This window comes from Phacochoerus africanus, chromosome 4 (genome assembly GCF_016906955.1).
Source record: "Phacochoerus africanus isolate WHEZ1 chromosome 4, ROS_Pafr_v1, whole genome shotgun sequence".
Lineage (NCBI taxonomy): Eukaryota > Metazoa > Chordata > Mammalia > Artiodactyla > Suidae > Phacochoerus > Phacochoerus africanus.
Genome location: NC_062547.1, coordinates 63,646,156 through 63,672,728, shown reverse-complemented (window position 1 = coordinate 63,672,728; position 26,573 = coordinate 63,646,156). Strand labels below are relative to the sequence as shown.

The window sequence follows — 26,573 nt, the reverse complement described above, 5'->3', positions numbered from 1 at the left end:
GCACTGTACTGAATGAGGAATTCCACCTCTGTGCTCAGAGCTTTACTCTCTCCCTCTTCTTTTTTTTATTAAGGTGTAGTTGATTTACAATGTTCCTTCAGTTTCTGCTTACAGCAAAATTACCCAGTCACACATATACACACATTCTTTTTTCATACTATCTTCCTTATGTTCTAACCTAAGAGATTGGACAAAGTGGCCTGTACTGTACAATACGACCCCATTGCTTATCCATTTTAAATGTAATAGTTTGCATCTACCAACCCCAAATTCCCAGTCCATCCCGCTTTCTCCCCCTGCCCCCGCCTGGCAACCCCAAGTCTGTCAGAGGTCTATTTCAGTGAGACATGGCACGGGAGAACTCCCATATCTTCTCCTGAGATACTCTTCATCCTCCTCTTGTTCTGTGTTCTAGAACCCCCATGGATTGTACCAGCAGGGTCCCTTTGATCTCTGGCTTCTGGTTGGGTTCTAGCAATGAAAGATGCTTTCAGGAGGACAGAGGGATAAAGGAGAGCGAGGCCAGGGTACTTTCTCCTTCAGGTCCCTCCCTACATGCTCGCTGAAGATGTCTGTGCCCCTAGACTTTAGATCACAGGTACTAGCAGGTGGTCCTCTCCAGATTCTAGTAGTAACTTCCCCCTCTTGTCTCTCTGCTTCTGCCTTCTCCCCTCTCCAGAATGTTCCTCTAAGGATGGACAACTGCTCCCAGGTGCTGCTAACTTCAAGTTACCATGCCATCCTATGTGGTTTTCTTACCCTCCTAACACACCTTCACCAAACTCTCCTCAGCTTCCCTTGAGTGTATGTCTGCTTCCTGCTCAGACTTCCTGAATAGACAGGTATTAAGAAGAGACAGTAGGAGTTCCCGTCGTGGCGCAGTGGTTAACGAATCCGACTAGGAACAATGAGGTTGCGGGTTCGGTCCCTGCCCTTGTTCAGTGGGTTAACGATCCGGCGTTGCCGTGAGCTGTGGTGTAGGTTGCAGACGCGGCTCGGATCTCGCGTTGCTGTGGCTCTGGCGTAGGCCGGTGGCTACAGCTCCGATTCAACCCCTAGCCTGGAAACCTCCATATGCCGCGGGAGCGGCCCAAGAAATAGCAACAACAACAACAAAAAAGACAAAAGACAAAAAAAAAAAAAGAAGAGACAGTAGAAGAATAAGCAAGCGATGAGGAGTAGATTGTAGCAATAGAAGTGTCTTCAGTGGTACTTTCAGGAGCTGGGGAACTCTAGTAGCATTGCTCACAGGAAAGAGAGGGAGATAAACAAAGGGGCACTAATTTTAGACTTTTGTATAAATGTAATAAAATTCATTGAGTTAAAAAAATTAGACTTTTGTATGACCAAGGTAATGAATATCCATTGCAGAAAATTTGGAAAATGCAGAAAGTGTAGAATGATTCAAAAAAGTCATCCAAATCCTATTCATAAGAACTATTAAAATTTTGGTGGATTACTTTCCAAGTGGGGATATTTTTCCTAGTCAAAATTAGAATCATGCCTACATGTTACAATGGAACCTTGAGGACATTATGCTCAGTGAATAAGCCAGAAACAAAAGGACAAATGTTTTACTACTTATATGAGGTCCCCAGAGCAGTCAGATTCATAGAGACAGTAGCATGGTGGGTGCCAGGGGGCTTGGGGAAGAGTGGGGGTGGAGAATTTTAAAGTGTGTGTGTTTAATGGGAACAGAGTTGCAGTTTGTTGCAGAATTTTAAAGTGTGTGTATTTAATGGGAACAGAGTTGCAGTTTGAAAAGATGAACAATTTCATAGCGATGGCTATGCAACCATGTGAATATACTTCATGCCACTGGACTGTACACTTAAGATGGTGGGGATGCTAACTGTTATGCTGTGTACATTTTACTACAATTAAAAATAATAATATTCATGTCATTTTGGCAGTTTGATGTCCTGCCTATGACTATAGTGATTACTATGACTTATCATGGCAACTTAAGCAAGTACTTTTATCTGGCATGACCTTGAGGCTTATTTGAGTTTTTTCATTTTTTGTCTCCTTCACCTAGTGGGAAAGAGCTTTGTCTTATCATTCTCTTCTCCTGGTTCTTAGCCCAGTGCTTGACACAAAACAGGTGCTCAGTCAATATTTGTCCAGTAACTTGATCAACCAATCAGTCCACCCATTGGGAAAGACAGATTTTTCTGGTAGACCCCACACCTCCTCTCCATCTACCTCCAACCAGCTCTGCACCCCAGGATGCAAATCTGTGTGAACCATGTCAATGAGCTTCCTGCCTCAGGGCATCTGGTGAGTTTGGTTTAAAGGAGGCATCAGCAGGAGATGAGAGAACGGTTAGGATGAAGGTGGAAAACCTAGAAATTAGAAGATGAGTTCAGACAGCCAAGTGAAGAAATGGCTGCTTCTCTCTGATTTAGATTTTTTTTTCTTTTTTATAGCCACACTTGTAGCATATGGAAATTCCCCTGCCAGGGGTCAAATTGCTGCTGCAGCTGCAGGCCTTTGCCACAGCCACAGCAACACCAGACCCAAGCCACATCTGTGACCTAAGCCACATCTTGGGGCAACACCAGATCCTTAACCCACTGAATGAAGCCAGGGATCAAATCCACATCATCACAGAGACTATATTGGGTTCTTAACCTGCTGAGCCACAACAGGAAATCCCTGGTTCTGCATTTTGAGCATTGAAGAGGTGCTGTCAGTATGCACAGGTGATAGGAAATGTCACATGGAAACAGGCCAGAAGTAGGCAGGGAACCCAGACTAAAGAGACAAATACTACTATATTAGTTTCCTAAGCTATCAGAATAAATTAGCACAAACAAGATGACTTAAAAGAATAGAAGTTTATTCTCTCACAATCCTGGAGCCCAGAAGTCTAAAATCAAAATATGGACACGATCACGCTCCCTTCAAAGGCTCTTGGGGAGGAGCCTTCCTGGCCCCTCCTAGATTATAGTGGCATTCCTAGACTTGTAGGCATCACTCCAATCCATGCCTCTTTGTCCACATGGACTTCTTCCCTGTCTGTGTCACTCTCCCTTCAAATAGCCTTCTTGTAAGAGCATTAGTCATTCAGTTAAGGCCCCACCTTATTCCAGTATAACCTCATGTTAAGTAATTAATCCTGCAAAGATCCTATTTCCAAATAAGGTCATATTAGAGGTACCAGGAGCAGCACTAGTCACAGTAGCCAAAACATGGAAGCAACCTAAATGTCCATCAACAGAGGAATGGATAAAGAAGATGTGGTACCTATACACAATGGAATATTACTCAGCCATAAAAAAGAATGAAATAATGCCATTTGCAGCAACATGGTGGACCTAGAAAATATACTAAGTGAAGTTAGTGAAAGACAAATATTATATGACATCACTTATATGTGGAATCTTTAAAAAAAAAGATACAAATGAACTTATTTGCAGAATAGAAACAAACTCACAGACTTTGAAAACAAACTTATGGTTACCAAAAGGGACAGGCTGGGGGCGGGGGGAATGGACTGAGGATTTAGGATTGGCATATGTACACTGAGGTATATGGTATGATTGGCCAGTGGGGATCTGCTATTTAGCACAGAGAACTCTACCCAATATTCTGTAATAATCTATGTGGGAAAAGAATCTGAAAGAGAATTGTTGGGTATACATGCATAACTGAATCACTTTGTGGTACAGCAGAATTTATCACAACATGGTAATCAATTAGACTTCAATAAAACTTTTAAAAATGAAAGAAAGAAAAAAAAAAGACCACCTAACTCACCTAAAGAATTCTGTATTTGAAGGTGGATGGGAGACAACCAGCCAGTGAATGACCAAGACTAAAGACAAAGGGAAGAATGTGAAAGAGTATAGGGGAGGAGATTCAAGTTTCAGGTAGCTGACAACTTCAAATACCACCTAGAGGTCAAGTTGAATGGGATGGAAAAGAAGCTAGGAATTTTTCAATTGCAGGAGGATATTGATTACCTTTGCCTGAAGACAGATGGGGGCTAGAGTCATGTGGACCAGTCTTTATATCCCTCACTGACCAGCACGGTCACCACCTTTGCAGGAGGTGACTGGGAAAAACCAGGAAGAACCTTTTCTCCCAGCCTGGGGCTTCCCATAGTCTCCTGACACCTCCCCCAGGAAAGCGACCTCATTTCTCAAAGACAAAACTGATTCTAGGTCATATCCCCCTGGAGCAAGAGACCAATTGATGTGATTATCTCCAAGAGAAAGGGGGCACCTACTAAAAGTAGAAGCTGGTGCCCCAGAAGGGAAGACATCGGGGAACCTAAAAAGGGGTCTCTGATAATTACCTGCCAAGATTTCAGAGTGAAGGGCATCTCCATGTAATACCAAAGGAAAACAGGAAAGAAAAGGCAAAAGTTTTAGAAGCTTTTCCTTCTTCCTTCATTATGCAATTTCACCCTTAATGCAAAGGCAGAATTTTTCTCCCCACTTTGTAGGACTCCCATTATATAGAACAGGTGATCCCACGAAAGATGGCTACAAAAAAGAATTTCTGTTAAGTATCCTTCACTATAAAAGTCAGAGAGCTAATCTCACAAATGCTATTCCCCACTGAGTTCAAATATTTGAGCTTTAGTATGTTGGGAGGAGGGAGATGTGTACAACTATAACTATATATATATATAGGAGGATGATAGGGAAATAGCTGAAATGAAGTCAAAACATGTTCAGAATATATATTTCTGAATGATAAAATTACAGATGATTTATATTCTCTTCATTATTTTTTTTCTGTGTTTTACACAATGCCCATACATTACTTTCATATCATGAAAACAGGTTTATCTGTTAGCTTGAGAAGGCATTTGGGCTTGAAAAGTAGTGAAACATTTTCCCAGCCATCAGCTCATATATATAAATTTCATGTATATAAGTTTCTGTAGCATTTTTCAAACTTCATCATTTCCCTTTTTTACTTTTATTGTAGTATATTTGACTTACAATGTTGTGTTAGCTTCAGGTATACAGCAAAGTAAATCAGTTTTATATATGTACATATAGCCATTCCCGTATAGATTATTCACAGTATTAAGATTTCCTTGTGCTTTACAGAAGGTCCTTTTTACCTGTCTATTTTATATATACTAGTAGGTATATGCCAATCCCAACTTCCCAATTAATCCCTCTCCCAACATCTCCCCTTTGGTAACCATAATTTTGGTTTTGAAATCTTTGAGTCTGTTTCTGTTTTATAAGTTCTTTTGTATCATTTTTATAAGATTCCACATATTAATTATCTCAAATGATATTTGTCTTTCTCTGACTTACTTCACTTAGTATGATAATTTCTAGGTCCATCCATGTTGCTGTAAATGGCGTTATTTCATTTTTTATGGCTGAGGAATATCCCATTGTGTATATGTACCACATCTTCTTTACCTGTTAAGTATCCTTCTCTGTCAATTGACATTTAGTTTGCTTGCATGTATTGGCTATTGTAAATAGTGTTGCAGAGAACATTGGGGTGCACTGGATCTTTTCAAATTATGGTTTTCTCCAGATAGATGCCCAAGAGTGGGATTACTGAATCATATGGCAGTTCCATATTTAGTTTTTTTTTTTTTTAGGGAACCTCCATACTGTGCTCCATAGTGGTTGCAACAATTTACATTCCCACCAACAGTGAAGGAGGGTTCCCTTTTCTCCACACCCTCTCCAGCATTTATTGTCAAACTTCATCATTTCTGTTCAGCCACACATAGTTGAATCTCTTGGAGACTGAAAGCCCACCCCAGCCCTGCTATGTTCCTCCGAGGCACATGCTATCTAGTGAGTCCATGCTACTATGAGAAAATACCATAGACTGGTGACTTATAAACAATAGAAGTTTATTCTTCACAGGTCTGGAGGATGGGAAGTCCAAGGTCAAGGCGGTGGCAGATTTTGTGTCTGGTGAAAACTTCCTGATTAATAGACAGCCATTTTCTTGCTGTGACCTCACACAGCAGAAAAGGTGAGGGAGCTCTCTGGGGTCTCTTTTAAAAGGGCACTATTCCTATTCTTGAGGGTTCCACCTTCATGACCTAATCCTCTCCCAGAGATCCCCACCTCTATCTAAATACGATCACATTGGCCATTAGGATTTAACATATGAACTTTGGAAGGACACATTCGGTCTCTAGCACCTACCAACCCAGGCTCTGACCTACAAGCTCTGAAAGCAGAACAGATGTTTCACCTCTTCCTAAACACAGGCATATGTGGCAGGATAGAGAAAAGTGTCCAAAATGGGCCATCAAAGCCAGGAACTGGAGGTGAGTTTTAGAAGTTGATACAGTCAAATTCGGAATGTTGGAAATGTCGGAAAATGAAAATGACAAGTTGGAAGACTGAGCAATGGCAGCAGTAGGCATCAATTTCAAAGCTCAGAAAATGTAATAGACATTAGGAGTATATTGGCAAGAAAAAGGTGGACCAATTAAAAGCCAAAATGGGATGAACAAACCCCCAACCATAGTCCTAATGACTTTCACCCAAGACCCAAGTCAAAGCCAAAATCCTCCAGATGTAGGTCTGACACAGAAAGCTTCCTCAAGTGTTCCTCAGGTAGCTCAGCACAAACACTGCCCAATAGATGTGCTCTACATGCCAGTAAGCAAACCAATCCAGTGAAATCCTCCGGTTAGGAAAATGAAAGCATTAAATGAACACAAAGTTGGATGGTTGAGTCCACAATGTTGTCCCAAATGAACTGTCTCCCTGGTTCTTTGTGGAGCCCTCTCTGCATCTCCTGGTATTGGACTAGCTCATTCATCTATTCATTCAATTAATAAAAATGAAAATTAAGCACTTTCATAAAAATTACTTTGTGGGAGTTCCTGTTGTTTCTCAGTGGGTTACGAACCTGACTAGTCTCCACGAGGATGCGGGTTCAATCCCTAGCTCAGTGGGTTAAGGATTCAGCATTGCCGTGAGCTATGGTGTAGGTTGCAGATGTGGCTTGGATAGTGCATTCCTGTGGCTGTGGTGTAGGCCACCAGCCACAGCTCTGATTCAACCCCTAGCCTTGGAACTTCCATATGCCACAGTGAGGCCCTAAAAAATAGCACAGTGTGCCAGTCACCGTGCTAAGCATTTCAATCATATTAACTCACTTAATCCATGCCACAATCCCACTATCCTATTTGACAGATGAGGAAATGGATGCACAGAGAAATCAAGCAACTTGACCGAGATCACACAGATGACAAATATCAGAATCATAATTTGAACCTAAGTCATCTGGCTCCAGAATCTTGACTATGATACTATCCTGACTCTAGTGAAGACCTCTTGAGTCAGATACCATTGGACACAGGAGCTAACGTCTGTACTAAGCCAGCATTCCTGTGAATCCTTGAAACAAGCCTACATTACCAAAGGTTACCTGCCCTCATTTCTTCCTGGTTAATCATCAGCATAGCTGCTGATTTGGATCCTTCAGTTTTCCATCTTATTGTTCCCCATAACTAAACGATCCTTTGGTTTTGCAAAGCTAGGTTAATTCATTCCTTCTTCTTCTTTCCATTTCTTATTCACTCAATGAGAAAATACTTACTCATTCCTTCTTCATGGTATTCATTAAATAAATGTTTACTGAATACCAGGCTCATGCCTGGTATAAATAATAGTAATAAATTGTTATAAATAGGTTAGGTTGAATCATAGGAGAGTGATGTTTTATGGGTCATAAAATGTCAAATATCAGCACTTTCATGTGGGTTAATTAACCTAAAGATATAAACAGGTTTAAAAGTTATCTTTTGGGAAGAGAAAATTTTTTAGAAATTCATCTATGGAGTTTCCGTCATGGCGCAGTGGTTAATGAATCCGACTAGGAACCATGAGGTTGCGGGTTCAATCCCTGGCCTTGCGCATTGAGTTAAGGATCTGGCATTGCCGTGAGCTGTGGTGTAGGTTGCAGATGCAGCTCGGATCCCACGTTGCTGTGTCTCTGGCGTAGGCTTGTGGCTACAGCTCCGATTCGACCCCTAGCCTGGGAATCTCCACATGCCGCAGAAGCAGCCCTAGAAAAGGCAAAAAGACAAAAAAGAAAAGGAAAAAGAAAAAGAAATTCATCTGAAATATAGTCACCTACATCCCTCACATATTGAGATTTTAAAGTCTTCAGTACAACTTGAAAATGTTTCATGTTCTAAATCATAAGAATGGAGTAAGTGTAGTTACTATTCCTGCAACTTCTTTGTTAGTGAAGTAAATAATTTTATTATGAAAAAAATATTATGGGCCACAGTCTGTGCTATGTGCTAGGATACACTGATATATAAAACAGATGAAGTCACTGCCCTCATGAAGGGGAAGGTAGACAAAGAAGACAAGCAAAAATTACATAAAATATCCATCAATCAATCAATGGGAAAACAAAGTTGCGATATATAAATATAATGGAATAAGCCATAAAAAACTGAAGTACTGATACATGTTACAGCATGGATGAACCTCAGAAACATTATGCTAAGGAAAGAAGCCAGACACAGAAGGTCACATAGTATCTGATTAGTTTAAATGAAATATACAAAACTGGCAAGTCCATAGAGACAGAGAGTAGATTAGTATCTGCTGGGGCTGAGGGGAGAGGGGAATGGAAAGTGACTGTTAATGGGGAGTGACTATTAATGGAAACAGGGTTTTATTTTGGGGTGAAAAAATGTTTTAGAACTAGATAAATGTGTTGATTGCACATCATAAGTGTACTAAATGTCTCTGAATTATGCATTTTGAAATGGTTAATTTTAGGAATTCCCACTGAGCACAACAGGTTAAGGATCCAGCATTGCCACAGCTGTGGCATAGTCGCAGCTGCAGCTCAGATTCAATCCCTGACCTAGGAAGTTCCATATGCTGTGGATGCAGCCAAAAATAAACTAATTAAATGCTTAATTGTATTTATATTTAGATTATAATAAATTTCTTTACTATTCATCTAAAAAAGAAACATAAAATTATCACAGTATGTTGTTGAGGCCTTCCATTCCTTCATCACATGTATATTGAGGACCTATTATGTGCCCAGAGCCATGCTAGGCACTTGAGAGCAAGGTTCCTCCTCTCAAGTCTCTTAGATTCTTCCAGGATAGGTGGGAAAATCAAAAATTTTAAGTAAGCAAATGAATGGATAAGATACTTTCAAACAGTAGTGAGTGTCATGAAGATACTATATAAAGAAACTATAAGGCTAAGAGAGCTCCTTTTGAGTAGTTAAGGAAAACCTAAGAGGTGAGATCCCCCTGTCCCCAAAGGGACACCAAGAGCCCAGCCAGGCAAATATCTTGAGGAAAAGAGATCCAACCAAAAAAAGATAACAGTAAGTGCAAAGGCCCTGAGGTAGGACCTAGCATGACATGTTAGGAGAACATAAAGATGGCCAAGGAGGCTAGAGCACTGAGTGGGCCTGAGGGGGTGGGATCGAAGGTGAGTTAATTTGGGGAAGTGAGAAAACCCAAATCATTCAGAGCCTTGCAAGAAAAGAGCTCATATTTTATTCTAGGTACAATTAGTTTCACTGAAGGGCTTTTAAGTGAGACAACATTTAGTTTAGAACACAGTGCTGGCTGTGTTAGGGAGAATGAATTTGGGGAGGCAAGGGGAGATCTGTGAATGAGAAATGATGGTATGAATGAGAAGAATTCTGCTGCACCTAAATGTCCATCAACAGAGGAATGGAGGAGTTCCTGTCGTGGCTCAATGGTTAACAAACCCGACTAGCATCCATGATGACATGGGTTCAATCCCTGGCCTTGCTCAGTGGATTAAGGATCTGACATTGTTGTGAGCTGTGGGGTAGGTCACAGACACCACTCAGATCCTGCATTGCTGTGACTGTGGCATAGGCCAGTGACTACAGCTCCAATTTGACTCCTAGCATGGCAACCTCCATATGCCACCAGTGCAGCCCTAAAAGACAAAAAAAGACCGGAAAAAAAAAAAAAAGAGGACTGGATAAAGAAGATGTGGTACATACCTACGATGGAATATTACTCAGCCATAAAAAGAATGAAAGAATGCCATTTGCAGCAACATGGGTGGACCTAGAAACTATCATACTAAGTGAACTTAGAAAGTGAAAGACAAACATCATATAATATCACCTACCTGTGGAATATAAAAGAAAGAATACAAATGAACTTATTTGCAGAACAGAAATAGACTCACAGACTGAAAAACTTATGGTTACCAAAGGAGACAGGTGAGGAGGAGGGAGGGATGGACTGGGGAGTTGGGATTGGCATATGCACACTGAGGTATGTGGAATGATTGGCCTACAAGGACCTGCTGTATAGCACAGAGAATTCTACCAAGTATTCCATGATAATCTGTGTGGGAAAAGAATCTGAAAGAGAATGGAAATGCATATATGTATGGCTGAGTCACTTTGTTGTACAGCAGAAATTATCACAACCTTGTAAATCAACTATACTTCAATGAAACTTAAAAAAAGAATGCTGCCAGTAGCAATGGAGGGAAAAAAATGATTACATTAGGGATAAGTTTTGAAGGTAGGACAAGCAAATTTTGTTACTGGATTGGATGTGGACATGAAAAAATTGTTTCCTAAGTTTCTAACATGAGCAACTAAGATGAATGTGGGCCAACTATCAAGTCAAGGAACATTATCATAGGGTAAAAAAATCAGGGAGATTAATCAAAAGTGTGGTTTGGGGCCTGCTGAGTTTGAAGTGCCTAGCAACGGACCTTGTAAAGATACCACCGCTAGAAGGAAATAAACAGGGTCATGTGATGGAGAATTATGGGGAGGAATTGAGAGAAATTGTCTCTTTTTCTTCCAGAATCTGACCTACTTCCTATGTTGAAGGAATTCTACATCATATGTTGGCAGGAAACAAAGATCTTCTCCTGCCATAGAAACAGGAAGTTCAGACAAGACTCACCTTCCTAGCTTCCCTTGCAGCCCAGGCACGCCATGTAATACAGGTTCAGGCAATTAAACACAGCCACCTTGGACCCTGGGAACTAAGGAGGCAAAAAATCAGGTACTATAGAGAACTAATTCAGTTGCTGGCCACAGTATCGGAGACATTTCTAGGGACAACCTACTGGCAGTTGAGAGTTCTGCAAGGGTAGCCATGTTGTCCTCAAGAGTCACTGTGTATCTGTATATTGGACTGTGATTTTGACTGTGATGCCACCTTTTTCCTTTTCTGTGATTTGCACTGAAAATTCTGAGTGGTGGGAGAGAGTGGGCCTTAGAAATGGTACTAGGAGTTCCCGTCGTGGCGCAGTGGTTGACCGGCCCGGCTAGGAACCATGAGGTTGCGGGTTCGGTCCCTGCCCTTGCTCGGTGGGTTGGCGATCTGGCTTTGCCGTGGGCTGTGGTGTGGGTTGCAGACGCGGCTCGGATCCCGCGTTGCTGTGGCTCTGGCGTAGGCTGGTGGCTGCGGCTCCGATTGGACCCCTGGCCTGGGAACCTCCATATGCCGCGGGAGCGGCCCAAGAAATAGCAACAACAACAAAAGACAAAAAAAAAAAAAAGAAAGAAAAAGAAATGGTGCTAAAGAAAGATCCCCTTGAGGATGGTGATCTTTAAACTGGGCTCTGAAGATTGAAAAGGAGCCAGCAATGGGAAGGACATAGAAAGGAGTATGCTATACAGAAGGAAGAACAAATCTAAAGCTTTGAGGTGGGAAAGAGTTTCACATGTCCTCAGAGCTAGAAGAAAGCTGGTGTTGCTGGAGCAACAGTGAGAGGGGGCTTGATAAGGCTGGTTTTGTTAAGGAGCCAGGATTCCAAGCTACCTCTGCCTAGTTTCAAAGCACAGACTCCATCCAATCCCTCCCTTTGGCCTTTCCCCTCCCCCACTTTTGGAACTCACCTGCACTATTGCCACTGTCGTCATGGTGATGAGTGCTCTGTTTCACTCACTCTTCAGGCCAGGAAGGAGTTGCGTGTTCATTGGGGTAGGGTCGCTGTTCCTCCTCTAGATAATCTTGGGCCAGGCCAGGACACCAAGCAGGGACCATGCCTGTGTTGATACCCCCAGTTGAGCATAGCCCGGACGTGTATGTTGGCCCTCCAGCATGGCGCGAGGCTGCCAAAGCCATTATACAGAAGGCACACGAGCTGAACGATCGCTGCGGACAGGAGGCAGTGACCATGTGGCAACCCAAGGACGACGTGCAGGACCCTCACATGGCGCGCCACCTCTGCCGGGCAGCCTACATTCTGCCCTGGCGCTTCCGCGTGGAAATGCTCAAAGGTGGTGGCACCATGGAGCAGCCACCGCCCGGCGAGGGCGTTACTTTGTGGAAGAACAAGATGAAGCCCCCTGCCTGGCACGCCCGCCTACCACTGCCCATGCACCGCGACGCGCGAGCCCTACAGACGGCAGAGGTGGTGCACGCGCACGCTCGGGGGGCGCGCCTCACCGCCGCCCGCCTCGGCCGTGCGCAGCAGCAGATCAATGGGCAGATGCGGCTGCTGCAGCGTCAGCGAGAGGCTACCGACCACAGGCTCAGCGAAGTGCGCAAGGGACTGCTTATTAATCAGCAGAGCGTCAAACTGCGGGGCTACCGGCCCAAGTCTGAGAAGGTGGGACCACCCCAGCCCCTGCCAAGTCGCAAAGACTGAGGCCTCTGCTCCAGCTCCCGGATGCTCAGCCTGGACAAAACTCACCCCATAGAGAGAACACTCCCCGACCCAGGCCCCAACTCCACTGAGTAACGGCACAAGAAGACACCCCCAAGATAAGGTGCCATGGTCCCCAGGCACATATGCTAAGATCCTCCCAAGGGGATGAGATCCTCAGACCCCCCCTTGCCCCAGAAGGGAAATCTTATCCCAGTCTTTCAGCCAGGGAAAGAATGCGGGACCCTTGAGTCAGACTAGATGAAGTTCTTCCCAAGAAGTAAAATCCGCACCTCCCAGCCCAGACATGAAATCACTCCCCAGGCACAGAGGATGAGACCCTCCCACAGGCATGAGACCCTCAATTCCCTAATTCCAGTTAAAACACACCTGAAGCCCCCTACTGAGAAGAATGGGATCCTTGTCCCAACCCAGATGAAACTCTCCTCAAATTGTTTATTTTTAGGACCTTAACTGAACCTCCCACCCCCACCCCCGGCCTCACCTGCAGGGGAAAGGAACAGGTCCTGCCTAAAAATTGAGATCCTCAGGCTTCCAGCCTCTGCACCTGAGTTAAGCCACCAGTGGGGGGTGTGGTGAGACCTCTAGTCCCAGCCCTGGTGAAATCCTCCCCTTTAAGTAAAACCCCAGGCCCCTACCTCAAAAATAGAGAACACTCCAGTCTCACTGGGGAGAGACAAGCCTCCACCTACATGGTGGGATTCCTACTCCCAGCCCCCAGATACAATGAATAAAACCTCAAAAAGGCAAACTCTCAACATCCCTGTGATAAGACCCCTCGCTTCCTTTTTTTTTTTTTTTTTTCTGCTGCACTTGCTGCAAATGGAACAGGTCAGGGATTGAACTGACAACACCACATAGACAAGCCAGATCATTAATGCACTCACTGTGCCACAGCAGGAACTCCTAAGACTCCTTCACTTCTAGCTAAGGAGACAGGAGTAGAGGATAACATTATCACCAGGGAAGGGGGACCCCCAGCCCCAGAAAGTAATGATAACCTTCCCCCATGTTAACTAACCTCCATCCCAGCTCACTGGGCTCCTACCCGTAAAAGGAAGAAGACCCCAGGCCCACTTTCTGGAGGGAACAACCTCCCCTAAGTGAAAGCCAGACCTCTAAAAGGGTAAAGCCAGATTCCTAGTGTGGCTCAGTGATAACGAACCTGACTAGTATCCATGAGGATGCAGGTTCAATCCCTGGACTCACTTAGTGGGTTAAGGATCCGGTGTTGCTGTGAGCTGTCATGTAGGTCTGAGGAGGCTCAGATCTTGCATTGCTGTGGCTATGGTGTAGAAGGGCAGTTGCAGCTCCAATTCGACCCCTACCCTGGGAACTTCCATGTGCTGTGTGTGTGGCCCTAAAAAGACAAAAAAAAAAAAAAAAAAAAAAAAAACAGGGTAAAGCCTTCTCAGAGAATGAGATCCCCAAAGGGTGAGAGTGCCCAAAACTTCATTCTCCAAACACAGAGTGTATGAGGTTGGCAATCCCTCTACTACTCTGGCAGGAGAAATCTCCCTCCAGCCCTTTCCCAAGGATGTGAGAGATTCATTCCATGTTTTCCAGATCCCTGACAAAGCTGACACTATGCTTACCTGGGAAAAAGAGGAGCTGAAGAGTATGAAGAGGAAGATGGAGAAAGATATGGAAAAATCAGAGGCCCTGCTCAAGGTTGGGGACTACCTGAGGCCAAATTAAGGGGAATAGAGGGGAGCCCTTGGCTATCTAATGGGAAAACCACTCTAACCTTGGTGACAATAGCAACAGAAAATCCCTCAGCCCACACACCCGCCCCATGCTGACCTGACACTCACCGTATTTCCTTCCACTTTGTGAAATGGAAAAACCAGGGACTCTGAGAGATGGGATTGAGCCTCAAAATAACAATGAACACCCCCTTCTGTGTCAAGCCCTGTGCAGTCATTAACTCCTTAAAACCCTACTGTGAAGTAGAAACTATGATCCCCTCATTAGAGAGGGAGAAATTGAGGCTTAGAGAGATGTGGTCTCACCCAAGGAATGGAGCGAGCCAATGGTAAGGCTATGGTTTGAGCTCAGGTATATTTTTCCCCCAGCTTTAACAAGGCATAATTAATCATTTTAAATTGTGTGTATATTTTAAACGTACAACTTGATGACTTATATATGTATGCATTGTGAAATAATCACCACAGTCACCTCACATAGTTACCTGTATGTGTGTGTACGGTGAAAACTCTTAAGATCTACTTCCTTAGCAGATGTCCATTATCAAAGACAGTATCAGAGTTCCTGTTGTTGCTCAGTGGGTTAAGAATCCAACTAGGAGTTCCCATCATGGCACAGTGGTTAACGAATCTGACTAGGAACCATGAGGTTGTGGGTTCGATCGATCCCTGGCCTTGCTCCGTGGGCTAAGGATCCGGCGTTGCCGTGAACTGTGGTGTAGGTTGCAGATGCTGCTCAGATCCTGCACTGCTGTGGCTCTGGCATAGGCTGGTGGCTACAGCTCCAATTAGACCCCTAGCCTGGGAATCTCCATATGCCACAGGAAGCAGCCCTAGAAAAGGCAAAAAAAAAAAAAAAAGACTAGAATCCAATCAGTATCCATGAGGATGCAGGTTTGATTCTTGGCTTCACTCAGTGGGTTAAGGATCCAGCATTGCCATAAGCTTGGTGCAGGTCACAGACATGGCTCAGATCTGGCACCACTGTGGCTACGGCGCAGGCCATCAACTGCAGCTCCAATTCAACCCCTAGCCTGGGAACTTCCATATGCCGCAAGTGTGCCCCCCTCCCCAAAAAAAAGATTGTTAGCCGTAGACACATTAGATCTCCAGAACTTAATCATATTGCATAACTGAAATTCTGTACAACTTGACCAGTATCTCCTCATTTCTCTCTCCTCTTAGCCCATGGCAACCACCATTCTACTCTCTCCATCTATGAATTTGACTATTTTTTTTTAATTTGACTATTTTAGATTCCACATATAAGTGAGATCTTTCTACACCTAGCTTATTTCACTTGTTATAATATCCTCCAGGTTGGTTCCTTAAAAAACTAAATATAGAGCTACCATATCATCCAGCAATCCCACTCCTGGGCATATATCCAGAGAAAACCATAATTCAAAAAGATATATTCACTCCAGTGTACAAGACAGCACTATTTACAGTAGCCAAGACATGGAAGCAACCTAAATGTCCATCAACAGAAGACTGGATAAAGATGATGTGATACATATATAAAATAGAGTATTATTGGAGTTACCGTAGTGGCACACTGGTTAACAAATCCGACTAGGGACCATGAGGTTGCGGTTCGGTCCCTGCCCTTGCTCACTGGGTTAACGATCCAGCGTCGCTGTGAGCTGTGGTGTAGGTCGCAGAGGCGGCTCGGATCCCACGTTGCTGAGGCTCTGGTGTCGGCCAGTGGCTACAGCTCCGATTCGACCCCTAGCCTGGGAACCTCCATATGCCACAGGAGCAGCCCAAGAAATGGCAAAAAGACAAAAAAAAGTGATACATATATAAAATAGAGTATTATTGGAGTTCCTGTCATGGTGCAGTGGTTAAGGAATCCGACTAGGAACCATGAGGTCACGGGTTCGATCCTTGACCTTGCTCAGTGGGTTAAGAATCCGGCGTTGCCGTGAGCTGTGGTGTAGGTTGCAGATGCAGCTTGGATCCTGCACTGCTGTGGCTCCGGCGTAGGCCAGTGGCTACAGCTCCGATTAGACCCCTAGCCTGGGAATCTCCATATGCCACAGGAGCAGCCCTAGAAAAGGCAAAAAGACAAAAAAAAATAGAGTATTATTCAGCCATAAAAAAGAATGAAATAATGCCATCTGTAGCAAAATGGATCAACCTAGATTATCGTACTAAGTGAAGTAAGTCAGACAGAGAAAGACAAATATCATATGAGATCATTAATGGGTGGACTCTAACCAAAAAAAAAAAAAAAAGATACAAAAGAACTTACAAAACAGAAATAGACTCAAAGATTTTTGAAACCAAAATTACGCTTACCAAGGGGAAATGTGGGGTGGGAGGGATAAATTAGGGGGCTGGGGTTGACGTATGCACACAACTCTATATAAAATCGATAGGTAACAAGGACCTACTTTATAGCACAGGGCGTCAGTATTTTACACGGTATATTACACTCAATACTGTGTAATAACGTAGATGGGAAAAGAATCTGAAAAGGAATGGATATATGTATATGTATAACTGATTTTCTTTGCTGTACACCTAAAGCTAACACAAACATCTAAGTCAACTATATTCCAATGAATTTTTTTTGCTTTTTTTTGGGGGGGGGGCACACCTGCAGCATATGGAAGTTCCCAAGCTAGGGGTCGAATCAGAGCTACAGCTGCCTGCCTACTCCACAGCCACAGCAATGTGGGATCCGAGCCATGTCTGGGATCTGCACCACAGCTCAGGGCAACACTGGATTCTTAACCCACTGAGCAAGGCCAGGGATCAAACCCATGTCTTCATGCATTCTAGTCAGGTTTGTCAACCACTGAGCCATGAAGGGAACTCCCAATGAACTTTATTTTTAAAAAGATATATCCTACAGGAGTTTCCATTGTGGTTCAGCAGATTAAGACCCAATGTTGTCTCTGAGAGGATATGAGTTCCATCCCTGGCCTGGCTTAGTGGATCTGGCATTGCCACAAGCTGTGGCAAAGGCTGCAGATGCAGCTCATGTCTAATGTTACCATAAGCCTCAGCTACAACACCTATTAGACCCCTAGCACAGGAACTTCCCTGTGCTCCAGGCGCAGCCATAAAAAATATATATATATATTCCATGTTCATCCATGGTGTCACAAATGGAAAAAGTTCCTTCTTTTTTAAGATTGAATAATATTTTATTACATATTATATTATTTATTACATTTATTAATATATATACATGGTTATTAATTATTAATGTATTGATATTGCTATACATTATAATATAGTTATAGTATTAATATGAGATAGTAATATTGCCGGTAATTACTAATATTACTATATTATATACCATATCACATTTTCTTTTCCAATCATCTGGCAACAGACATTTAGATTGTTTCTATGTCTTGGTTATTGAGAATAATGCTAAAATGTACATGGGAGTGATTTCTCTTCAAGATCTCGATTTCCTTTGGATATGTGGGAGGACTTCCTCATGATTCAACTCAGGTATATTGAGCTCTTTATGCTGTACTATGTGTTCGTCTTTGTCAGCTCCAGCCAGAGATGGTCTCTTACTGCATCTTTCACTCTTGCAACAAGGATTTCTTTATAAGAGCAATAATGGAGATGGTAGGGTAGCCATGCTTTACAGAGCCTGTGTGAACCTCTGTCTCATCCATTTGACAAATATTAATCTAGTACCCTGGTGTCCCAGGCACCATGCTAGGCACTGGGGACAAAATAGTGAACAGTACAGAACTGGCTTTGCTCTCGAGGAGTTCACATTATAGGAGCATTCAAAGAAAGGACCAGCCAGGGGTGGGGATGGGTGTGGAGTTAGGGAAAGAGATCTAGAAGCAGGTGCACCACTGTCCGTGGTACTGAATCTTAATTGCATTCATTTCACTGCACCCCCAGGCTGCTGTCATATTCATTTAAATCTGGTGGTCCTGAAAAATCCTTCAAGGAAGTCTGAAACAGACAAAGGAGAAGACACTGAGGGTGGCTCCAGTAGGGAAGGACTTGCAAGAGAGAAAGGGAAATGGGGGGGGGAGAGACACAGACATAGATAGAACCCAGAAGAGGCCTGGGGCAAATATTTCTGGAGAAAAATGTTCACCACCAATAGACATGTTTCAACTTCAAATCATAAACTCAGACCTCAAAATGACACTCAGAACTTTCCCAGAGACCTGACCATGTGTCCCTAGAAGGCTTGCTGTTCCATTGAGCAAGTTATTTCATACCTTCTCCTCCTTCAGATCTCTCAAATTCCCTGCTCTTTCTTCATCCTCAATGAATGACCCCATTGCATGGGAACCACTGAAGAGAACCTCTCTCATTTTTCTTCTGCCAACCCTATAATTCCACCTACCTACCACACCCACCTTCTGCCCCTTCTCCAGCACCATCAATATTTCTTTATTGTATCATTTCCAACAGTGAACAAATGGGGAATTATTCTTTAATAGGTAAAGACGTGTTCAGCATGATGGAAAAGTTCTTGAAATGGACAGTGGTGATAGTTGCACAACACTGAATATACTTAATGCCACTAAACTCTCCACTGAAAATGGTTAAAATGGCAAAGCTTTACATACCTTTTACCACCATAAAAAAGAACCCACCTTTATTGATCATGTGCACCCTTCCAGTTAATCTCCATTTCTCTTATTCCCTCACTAGCCATTCTTATCTGCATATTCTGACACTTTCACTTCTTTTGGAGAGGAACTGGATCATTTTTCCCCCTGTCACACTGCCCAGCATACAGGAAGGGCTGGGTGAATATTTGAATTAATGAATGAAAGACTTTTTACATCCATTTTTTACCTAAGTGGATGAATCCTAAGGACATGATATTCAGCAAAAGAAATTGGACATAAAGAACACATTTATATGATTCCATTTATATGAGGTTCTAAATTTCAAAAGCTTTTTCTTAAGGAGGTAGTAAATTTTTAAGCTTTGTATGCAACAGAGTCTCTCACAATTGCAGATGGCCCCCAATTTCCAATGATTCAATTTATGATGGTGCAAAAGTAAGACACATTCAGTAGAAACTGTAATTCAAATTTTGAGCTTTTATCTTTTCCCCAGCTAGCAATGTGCAGAACCATACTCTCATGATGCTGGGCAGCAGCAGTGAGCTGCAGCCCCCAGTCAGCCACACGTAGGGTAAACAACCAATGCACTTATAGCTATTCTGTATCTGTACAACCATTATGTCATTCACTTTCCATACAATATTTGATAAAGTACATGGAATATTAGGTACTTAATTATAACATAGGCTTTGTGTTAGGTGATTTTGCCCAACTGTAGACTAATGCAAATGTTCTGAGCACATTTAAAGTGGGCTAGGCTAAGCTATGAAGTTCAGTAGGTTAAGTGTATTAAATGCATTTCAACACAATATTTTCAGTTTACAATGTGTTTACTGGGATGTAGCCCCATCAGAAGATGAGAAAGATCTATACTTTATTTGGCCAGTGGAGCACAAAAACAGACAGAAACAATATGTATATGAATAAACATGGCCACATTCCAATAAAGTTTTATTTACAAAACCAGATGGCCAGTCCATAGGCAGCAGTTTTATTGAGCCCTTAAAGAAATGGCAAAATTTATCTACTAGGCATCTTAGTGGAGAAGAGGGGTACAGGGCACCAGGGAAATTTCTGAGATGATGGAAATATTCTATATTCTGATGAGTGTGGTGTTTATATGGGTATATACATATGGGAAAAGTCTTCTGTTTTAATATGACTTTCTTTTTTTGGCACACCCAAGGCATGCAGAAGATCTCTGGGCCAGGAATCAAACCCAAGCCACAGTTCTAACCAGAGCCATAGCAACGGCAATGCCGGATTCTTAACCCACCAAGCCATGAGGGATGACTTAAAGAGTTGCCAGTATCTAAAGAAAGCAAACTATTTTATTTTATAATGGTGGAGGTAGGGTTTAGGTGGGGGTGGGGATCCAGAAAAGATGTAATAGAGCCTAGGAGCAGGGAGCTCTTGACACTGATTAGAAAAGAGGGAGACCTGGAGGCTAGGAGTGGAGGCAGGATAAGCCCTGAATGTGGTTGAGGAGAAGGCATGGCACAAGAAAACCAAAATGTAAGTACAGCTAGCAACCTCTCCACTTTACAGATGGGGAAAGTGATGGGAGAGAGTGCCAGAGCAAAGCCAGGCAACTGATGCTGGGAACGGGAAAGCTGCCACCAGCCCCTACTGCTCCTCCCCTCTCCACCCAAGGGTATTGAAGGCTTTCTGGACAGAAGTTGAGAGAATGCATCTGAGCTTCAATTTGAAAACAGGTTACTCCTTTCTGGCTGCAACAAGCACTGGAGAAGATCAATTTGGAGACAAAAACACTTTGTGGCCACTAGCAGAGAGATTAAGTCACTTCCTCCAATCTCTCATCTCACAATTGACCTTTTCTGCCTCTCTCTCCTTCCTCACCCCCAGACCCTGGCCTCCTGCCGTGAAACTCTGATCTTCTGCTGTGAGGAGAGGCTCCAAGCTGTGGAGTTAATGAACCAGCCACTGGACAAGGTTCTGGAGCAGGCCTGCCGCCACTCTTGGGTGAACCTCTCCAGAGTTCCCACCCCTCGCACTCAGGGCTTGAAAACTCCACCTCCAGACCCTGTGGGCACCTATACTCCAGGTAAACCCCCACAGAAAGGAGTCCAGGATAGTGGGTGCCCTTGTTGCCACATCTCCCCTATTCCTCTGGCTGCTGCCTTCCCTGGGTAATTGTCCCCGCCCCCTCCCAGATCAAGCAAGAGGACTGAGAGCCAGTCTCCAGCTGAACCCATGTTTTTGACTAGCTCTTCCCACTGCTTCCCACACCCAAGCGTGCACAACCCCTTCAGTCACTCCCTGACACTACTCATATTAACCCCCCTATCGAACCCTCCCCCCTGGACCTTCTCCCAGCCCCTTGAGTAAAGCCCCCTTCCCTGGGGGCCCGTCACCACCTGAGAACAGAAGAGGGGGACTCTGAAAGCCAGGATGGGGAAAAGGAGACCCTGGCATCTCACACGCGCCCCGCCCCCAACTCTGGCAGAGTGCGCCGCTGTACTGTATGAAGCCAAGCAACTGCTGATGGAGTCTAAGGACACTTTGCTAGATATGGCAAAGAACGAGGAGGACATCCGGGAACAACAACAGCAGATAAGCGATCGCGTGTGCGCCTCGATAGCACAAAAAATGCGTGAGACTTTGGAGCTGAAGGTAGGCCCCACTGGCAGTGCCCCTCATCGGCAGCTGGAGTCTAGAATGGGAGAGTACGGAGGAGGGAGAAAGGGGGTGCAAGAGGAGATGGGACAGAAAGCCAGAGTGACCCCCCTGTGCTCCTACCCACTCAGGATAAAATGAACATGACCTTAGGACTGATGAGGAGAACTATCCACCGGTGCACAAAATTCAACCAGGAGATGTACATCACCCGCGGCCTCACCAAGGTATGGTTTGGGGAAAGGGTCTGCGGGGATGGGGTCAGGGGTATCAGGTAGGCTGGGACTCATGGTTCTGCACACCACACCCTGCCAGGGTCCTCTGTCTAAAACTCACCTGGAGACTCGAGAGAAACTGGACAGACCTCTGGTTCGTGTATACCAGAGACACGTGGGCACCCAACTCCCAGAAGCCACGCGCCTTGCCCAGGTACACCTCTCTCTGTCCCCCTTCTGTGATTTCCCACCCTCTCCAGGCAAGGCCCTGCCCTGCTAAGACTCCTTTCTCAAGCACATTTATCCCAGGTAAGACCCCCTCGCTCAGGTCTATGAGTCCTTCAGCTCCTCACCCAGGAGGAGGTTCTTCAATACCCACAGCTATCTCAAGTTCCCTCAACCTCTGTCCCACCTCTATCCAGGTCTGCCCTCCCACACACACATCACCTTCAGGCTCACCTGCTCCCTCATACTCGTCCTGTCGTCTTGTATTCTTTTCCAAGTACATCGTGGCCCAGGTGTGTTACTCCAACCCCATTTGAGGCTCACTCCTAGCTGTGCTCCATCCCAGACGGGGCCCTTCCGCACGCACACCTGACTCAGCTGTGTACCCCCCTTCCCATCTGAGGCCCAACCCTTCTTCATCTGTTGTCCTTTCACACGCTCACCTGGCTCAGGTGTGTCCGCCTATCCCAGAGAGTGCCTCGTGGAGACCCTCCTGTCTCCCAGCACGGTCCCTCCCCGTCTCCAGGGCACTGACAAGCTGCAGCGCCACATCTCCCTTGCGGAAAAGAATCTGAAGGAGCTCCTTGCTGCGCGCAAGAACCTCACCTGGAGCCTGAACTGCAAGAAGATTGGGCATGAAGTGGACGACAACGTGGTGCGCCTGCGCCTCCGCCAACGGCACCCACAAGTGTGCTACGAGCAAGCGCAACGCCTAGTCAGCGACTGGGACCCACGCACGCCGCCGCGCTGGGAGTCCAGCGCCGCAGCCAAGTGACAGGAGCACCCCTGCCCCTAGCGGGCCACAGCCCAATGGCCCCCTCTATCTTCTGATCCACTCTCCATTGAGCGCCCTCTAACAGAATTATAACTAAAAATAACAATAATTACCATTTATTAGGCATCGACTGTGTATCACTTATCATAAAACACCTTATAGGCAGTGTATCTTGGAAGTTAATAGTATGGGTTTAGCCACCATATTTCTGGGGTTCAAATACTGGCTCCCTAATTTAAAATTGTGTGGCCTTAGGCAAGTCACTGTTCCTCTCTGACCTCAGTGTCTCCAACCTTTAAACTGTAGAATTACAGCATTCACCTCAAAGCCTTATCATAAGAATAGATGAGTTATACATTAAAGGCCTGTAGAATGGTGGCTGCATATAAAATATACTCAACTGCAGGTGAATTGTTATTGCCACTTTACAGTTAAGGAAAGTACATGAGGTTAAGCAGATGCCCAAGGTTGTGCAGCCAGTAAGCAGAAAAGCTAGGATTTTAATATCTGACTTGAGCCTTAGCTCTAAGCTGAACTTGGATTCTGCATTTATTGACAAAACACACGCAGGGATACAGCTTCCTCTAGAGCTCTTTCTAGTGGAGGCTGTTTATTTTCCCAAACCCCAAGTGGGCAGGTGGAGTTGTGCCCTCCCCTCCTCCCATTGCCCTTTCCTCCATTTACCTGGGGGAGGGGATACTGCTCCTTCAAAATTCACAGCCTCCTTCATTCATTTATTAAGCCCCTATAAAGTGCAAGGTTCTGAGCCAGGCTCTGAGAGTGCAGCAGTGAGCAAGGTTCACATGGTCCCTGATCTCAGGAAGCTCATAAGTTGATCAAGAACAGCTCTACTGTGGCCTCCTACAGGAAGCTCACCTGACTAAAGCCCACCAGACATTCAGGCATAGATCGGTTTCTCCTCCCTGTTCTCTTGGACACCCTCCCATCACAGAATTCCTCACAGCAAGCTGTGATAATCATCTTCTCTCATAGGAAGATTCCAGGGTGTGGTATACCTAGAATAAGAGGTGTCTATTCAAGCCACAAATATTTCCCAAGCAACTGCTTCGTGCAAGAGTCTGTGTTAGGTGCTGGGGATATGTTGAGGAATAAAACACGCATGATCTGTCGCTCTTGAAACTGACCATGCACATGCAAAGAATTTCCCTCGCAAATATCTTTCTGGCAAAGTCACTGGACACAACCTAGCCCAGCCAACATTTTACAGAGAAGGAAATAAAGTTCAGGAAGGTAAAGTATATTAGCCCAGAGTCATAGAGCCAGCAAGGGATGAAGAAGGATTTGAATCTGGATCTGAATCCATGTTCTCTCTTTTGCTCCACACCACAAGCATCCATGGGCTCACCATTACAACTGAGTGGAGATGGAGAAGATTATGCTCATTGGGCAGGGAAATACATGGGGGCAGGGCGGGGGGTGCTGCATGCCTAGGATCGCATTGCTGAGGAATATGTCTAGGGGTTTAAACCAGCAATATCTGACTCAGAGCCATTGGACACCAGTACCAGCTCCCTTATCTGAAGAAGGACTTAGCCTAGGGATCACCAGGGGCTCACTGTGGTTCTAATTTCCCCAGGAATGTTCTTCAAGGCACTTCCTCCTTGCACTCATCCAACAGGAAGCAGATAGCACACCCAATTTGAAGAAATTTTAACAAAGAAATGACAGCTGATGCCCATTATTTTTTATTAAATTATACTTGATTTACAATGTTGTGCCAATTTCTGCTGTACAGCATAGTGTCCCGTCATATGTATATATATTCTTTTACTCATACTATCTTCCATCATGTTCTATCCCAAGAGATTGTGTATAGTTCCCTAGGCTATACAATAGGACTTCATTGCTTGTCCATTCTGAATGTAATAGTTCGCATCTACCAACCACAAACACCCCATCCATCCCACTCCCTCCCCCCACCCCCTTTGGCAACCCATTACTAAAAGATTCTGTATTTTTTAATTCATCTAACTTACTAAAATTTATTCCTAAGCCCCATATTGTCAGGTTTACCAGGTCATTTTCAGGCATGTGCAGAGCAGTAAGACTTTTGTGTCCAGACTGCATATTCCCAAAAGGTCCAACAAGGCAATGCTCTGCCTTCCTGCTTCAGGTCTCATCCTAAACAAGCATCATTTTTGAGTCTGCTTTTTCCGCACCGTTTTGTTCTTTTCATTTGCTTTCACTTTTGTTTTTGTTTTTGTTGTCTTTTTAGGGCCACGGGTACAGCATATGGAAGTTCCCAGGCTAGGGGTCAAATCAGAGCTACTGATGCCAGCCTACACCACAGCCACGGCAATGCAGGATCAGAGCCACGTCTGTGACCTACACCACAGCTCATGGAAACACCAGATCTTTAACCCACTGAGTGAGCCCAGGGATTGAACCCTCAGCCTCATGGATACCAGTCAAATTTGTTTCCATTGCACCACAACAGGAACCCCTTTTTGACACTGTTTTTGGTTGGTTGTTTGTTTTGTATTTTTGTGCTTTTCATTAGTGGTTTCACTGTTCTAAATAGCCCCTAAGCTTCATGCCAAAGTGCTGCCTGTGTTGTGAAGCACAAGGCTAGCACATGACATACAGAGAAAATAATGTGTTACACAAGCTTCCTTCATGAATAAGTTATAGTGCCATTGGCCTTGAGTTCAATGTTAACAATTTGCATTAATGTACAATGATTTTATTGAACCATATATCATTAAATGTCTTCTTTCAGCAGAAAAACACATAAAACATGGTTGTGTATTGGTCAGTTGCCAAAAATGTGACCAAAGGCTCACAAGAATCTCTTTTTGTGTATCTCCTAGGAGCACTTGTTCTGTATTTGGGAAACTTTACACAACACAGTTACCATAAGTAATGAGAATGTACTGAATGCTGACATTTGCAAAGGTGTAGGCAAAATGTAGGGAAACCTCAAAGGATAACATGGTACCCAAGGTGCTAGTTATTGTGGGGAGCCACCTTTACCATTCACATGAAGGCACGAGGTGGTCAGAAGCAGTCAGCCTTGCAATGCTGCCATGTGGATGCTGGGAGAATAAATGCCTCTATCCCATCTCCCTCTATCAGTCAGAGCTAAAGAGAAAGGGAGCCCATTGGCACAGTCCATCCATCCTCTTGGGACATAGAGCCATCAACACCCTTCAGACTTTTGCGCCTCTTACAGGTCCTTTCTGGGTCAGGGGAGAAACTGTTCCCTTTGTCTGCATCTTTGGGCATCCATCACCGCCAGAAACCTTGCATGGGGATGCAATTTTTCCCTTCACATGCAATGACTTACCCTCTGGGTTGCAATCTGCCACCCCATTCCTTGCTGACAAACCCCTAGTTTGTTACCTCAGTTCACCCAATATTCCCTAACAACACTTGCACAATACCCTCTATTGCCTCAGAGCTGAGATTTCAGCTGTTGCCCCAGGTCGAGTTGTGGGTACCCAGGGAACCTCTCAATGACACCATAAGGTGAATGTCATCATCCCCATGGTAGAGATGAAGAAATAGGGCAGGGGCAAGACTTATAATGCCACCCAGCAATTGAGGGGTTAAGTCTGGACCTGGCTCGGCAGTAACAAAGCTGATAAGTAACCATGAGGACGTGGGTTCAATCCCAGGACTTGCTCAGTGAGTTCAGGAACCAGCATTGCCATTAGCTTTGGTGTAGGTTGAAGATGCACTGCTGTGCCTGTGGCTTAGGTTGGCAGGCATAACTCTGATTCAACCCCTAGTCTGGGAACTTCCATATGCCATGGGTGTGGCCCTAAAAAGCAAAAAAGAAAAAGCAAATTAAAAGTGCG

General features: G+C 44.4%; 1 protein-coding gene across 1 annotated transcript; it reads left to right on the top strand.

Moving 5' to 3' along the window:
- Nucleotides 1-11,869: 11,869 nt before the first annotated feature.
- CCDC105 (coiled-coil domain containing 105) lies at nt 11,870-22,864 on the top strand. The gene is made up of 7 exons (XM_047774389.1): nt 11,870-12,563; nt 14,187-14,291; nt 20,767-20,965; nt 21,368-21,534; nt 21,669-21,764; nt 21,853-21,966; nt 22,504-22,864. Exons 1-7 carry the CDS (start codon nt 11,994-11,996, stop codon nt 22,750-22,752), a joined length of 1,500 nt encoding a protein of 499 aa, XP_047630345.1. The 5' UTR covers nt 11,870-11,993; the 3' UTR covers nt 22,753-22,864.
- Nucleotides 22,865-26,573: the final 3,709 nt, after the last annotated feature.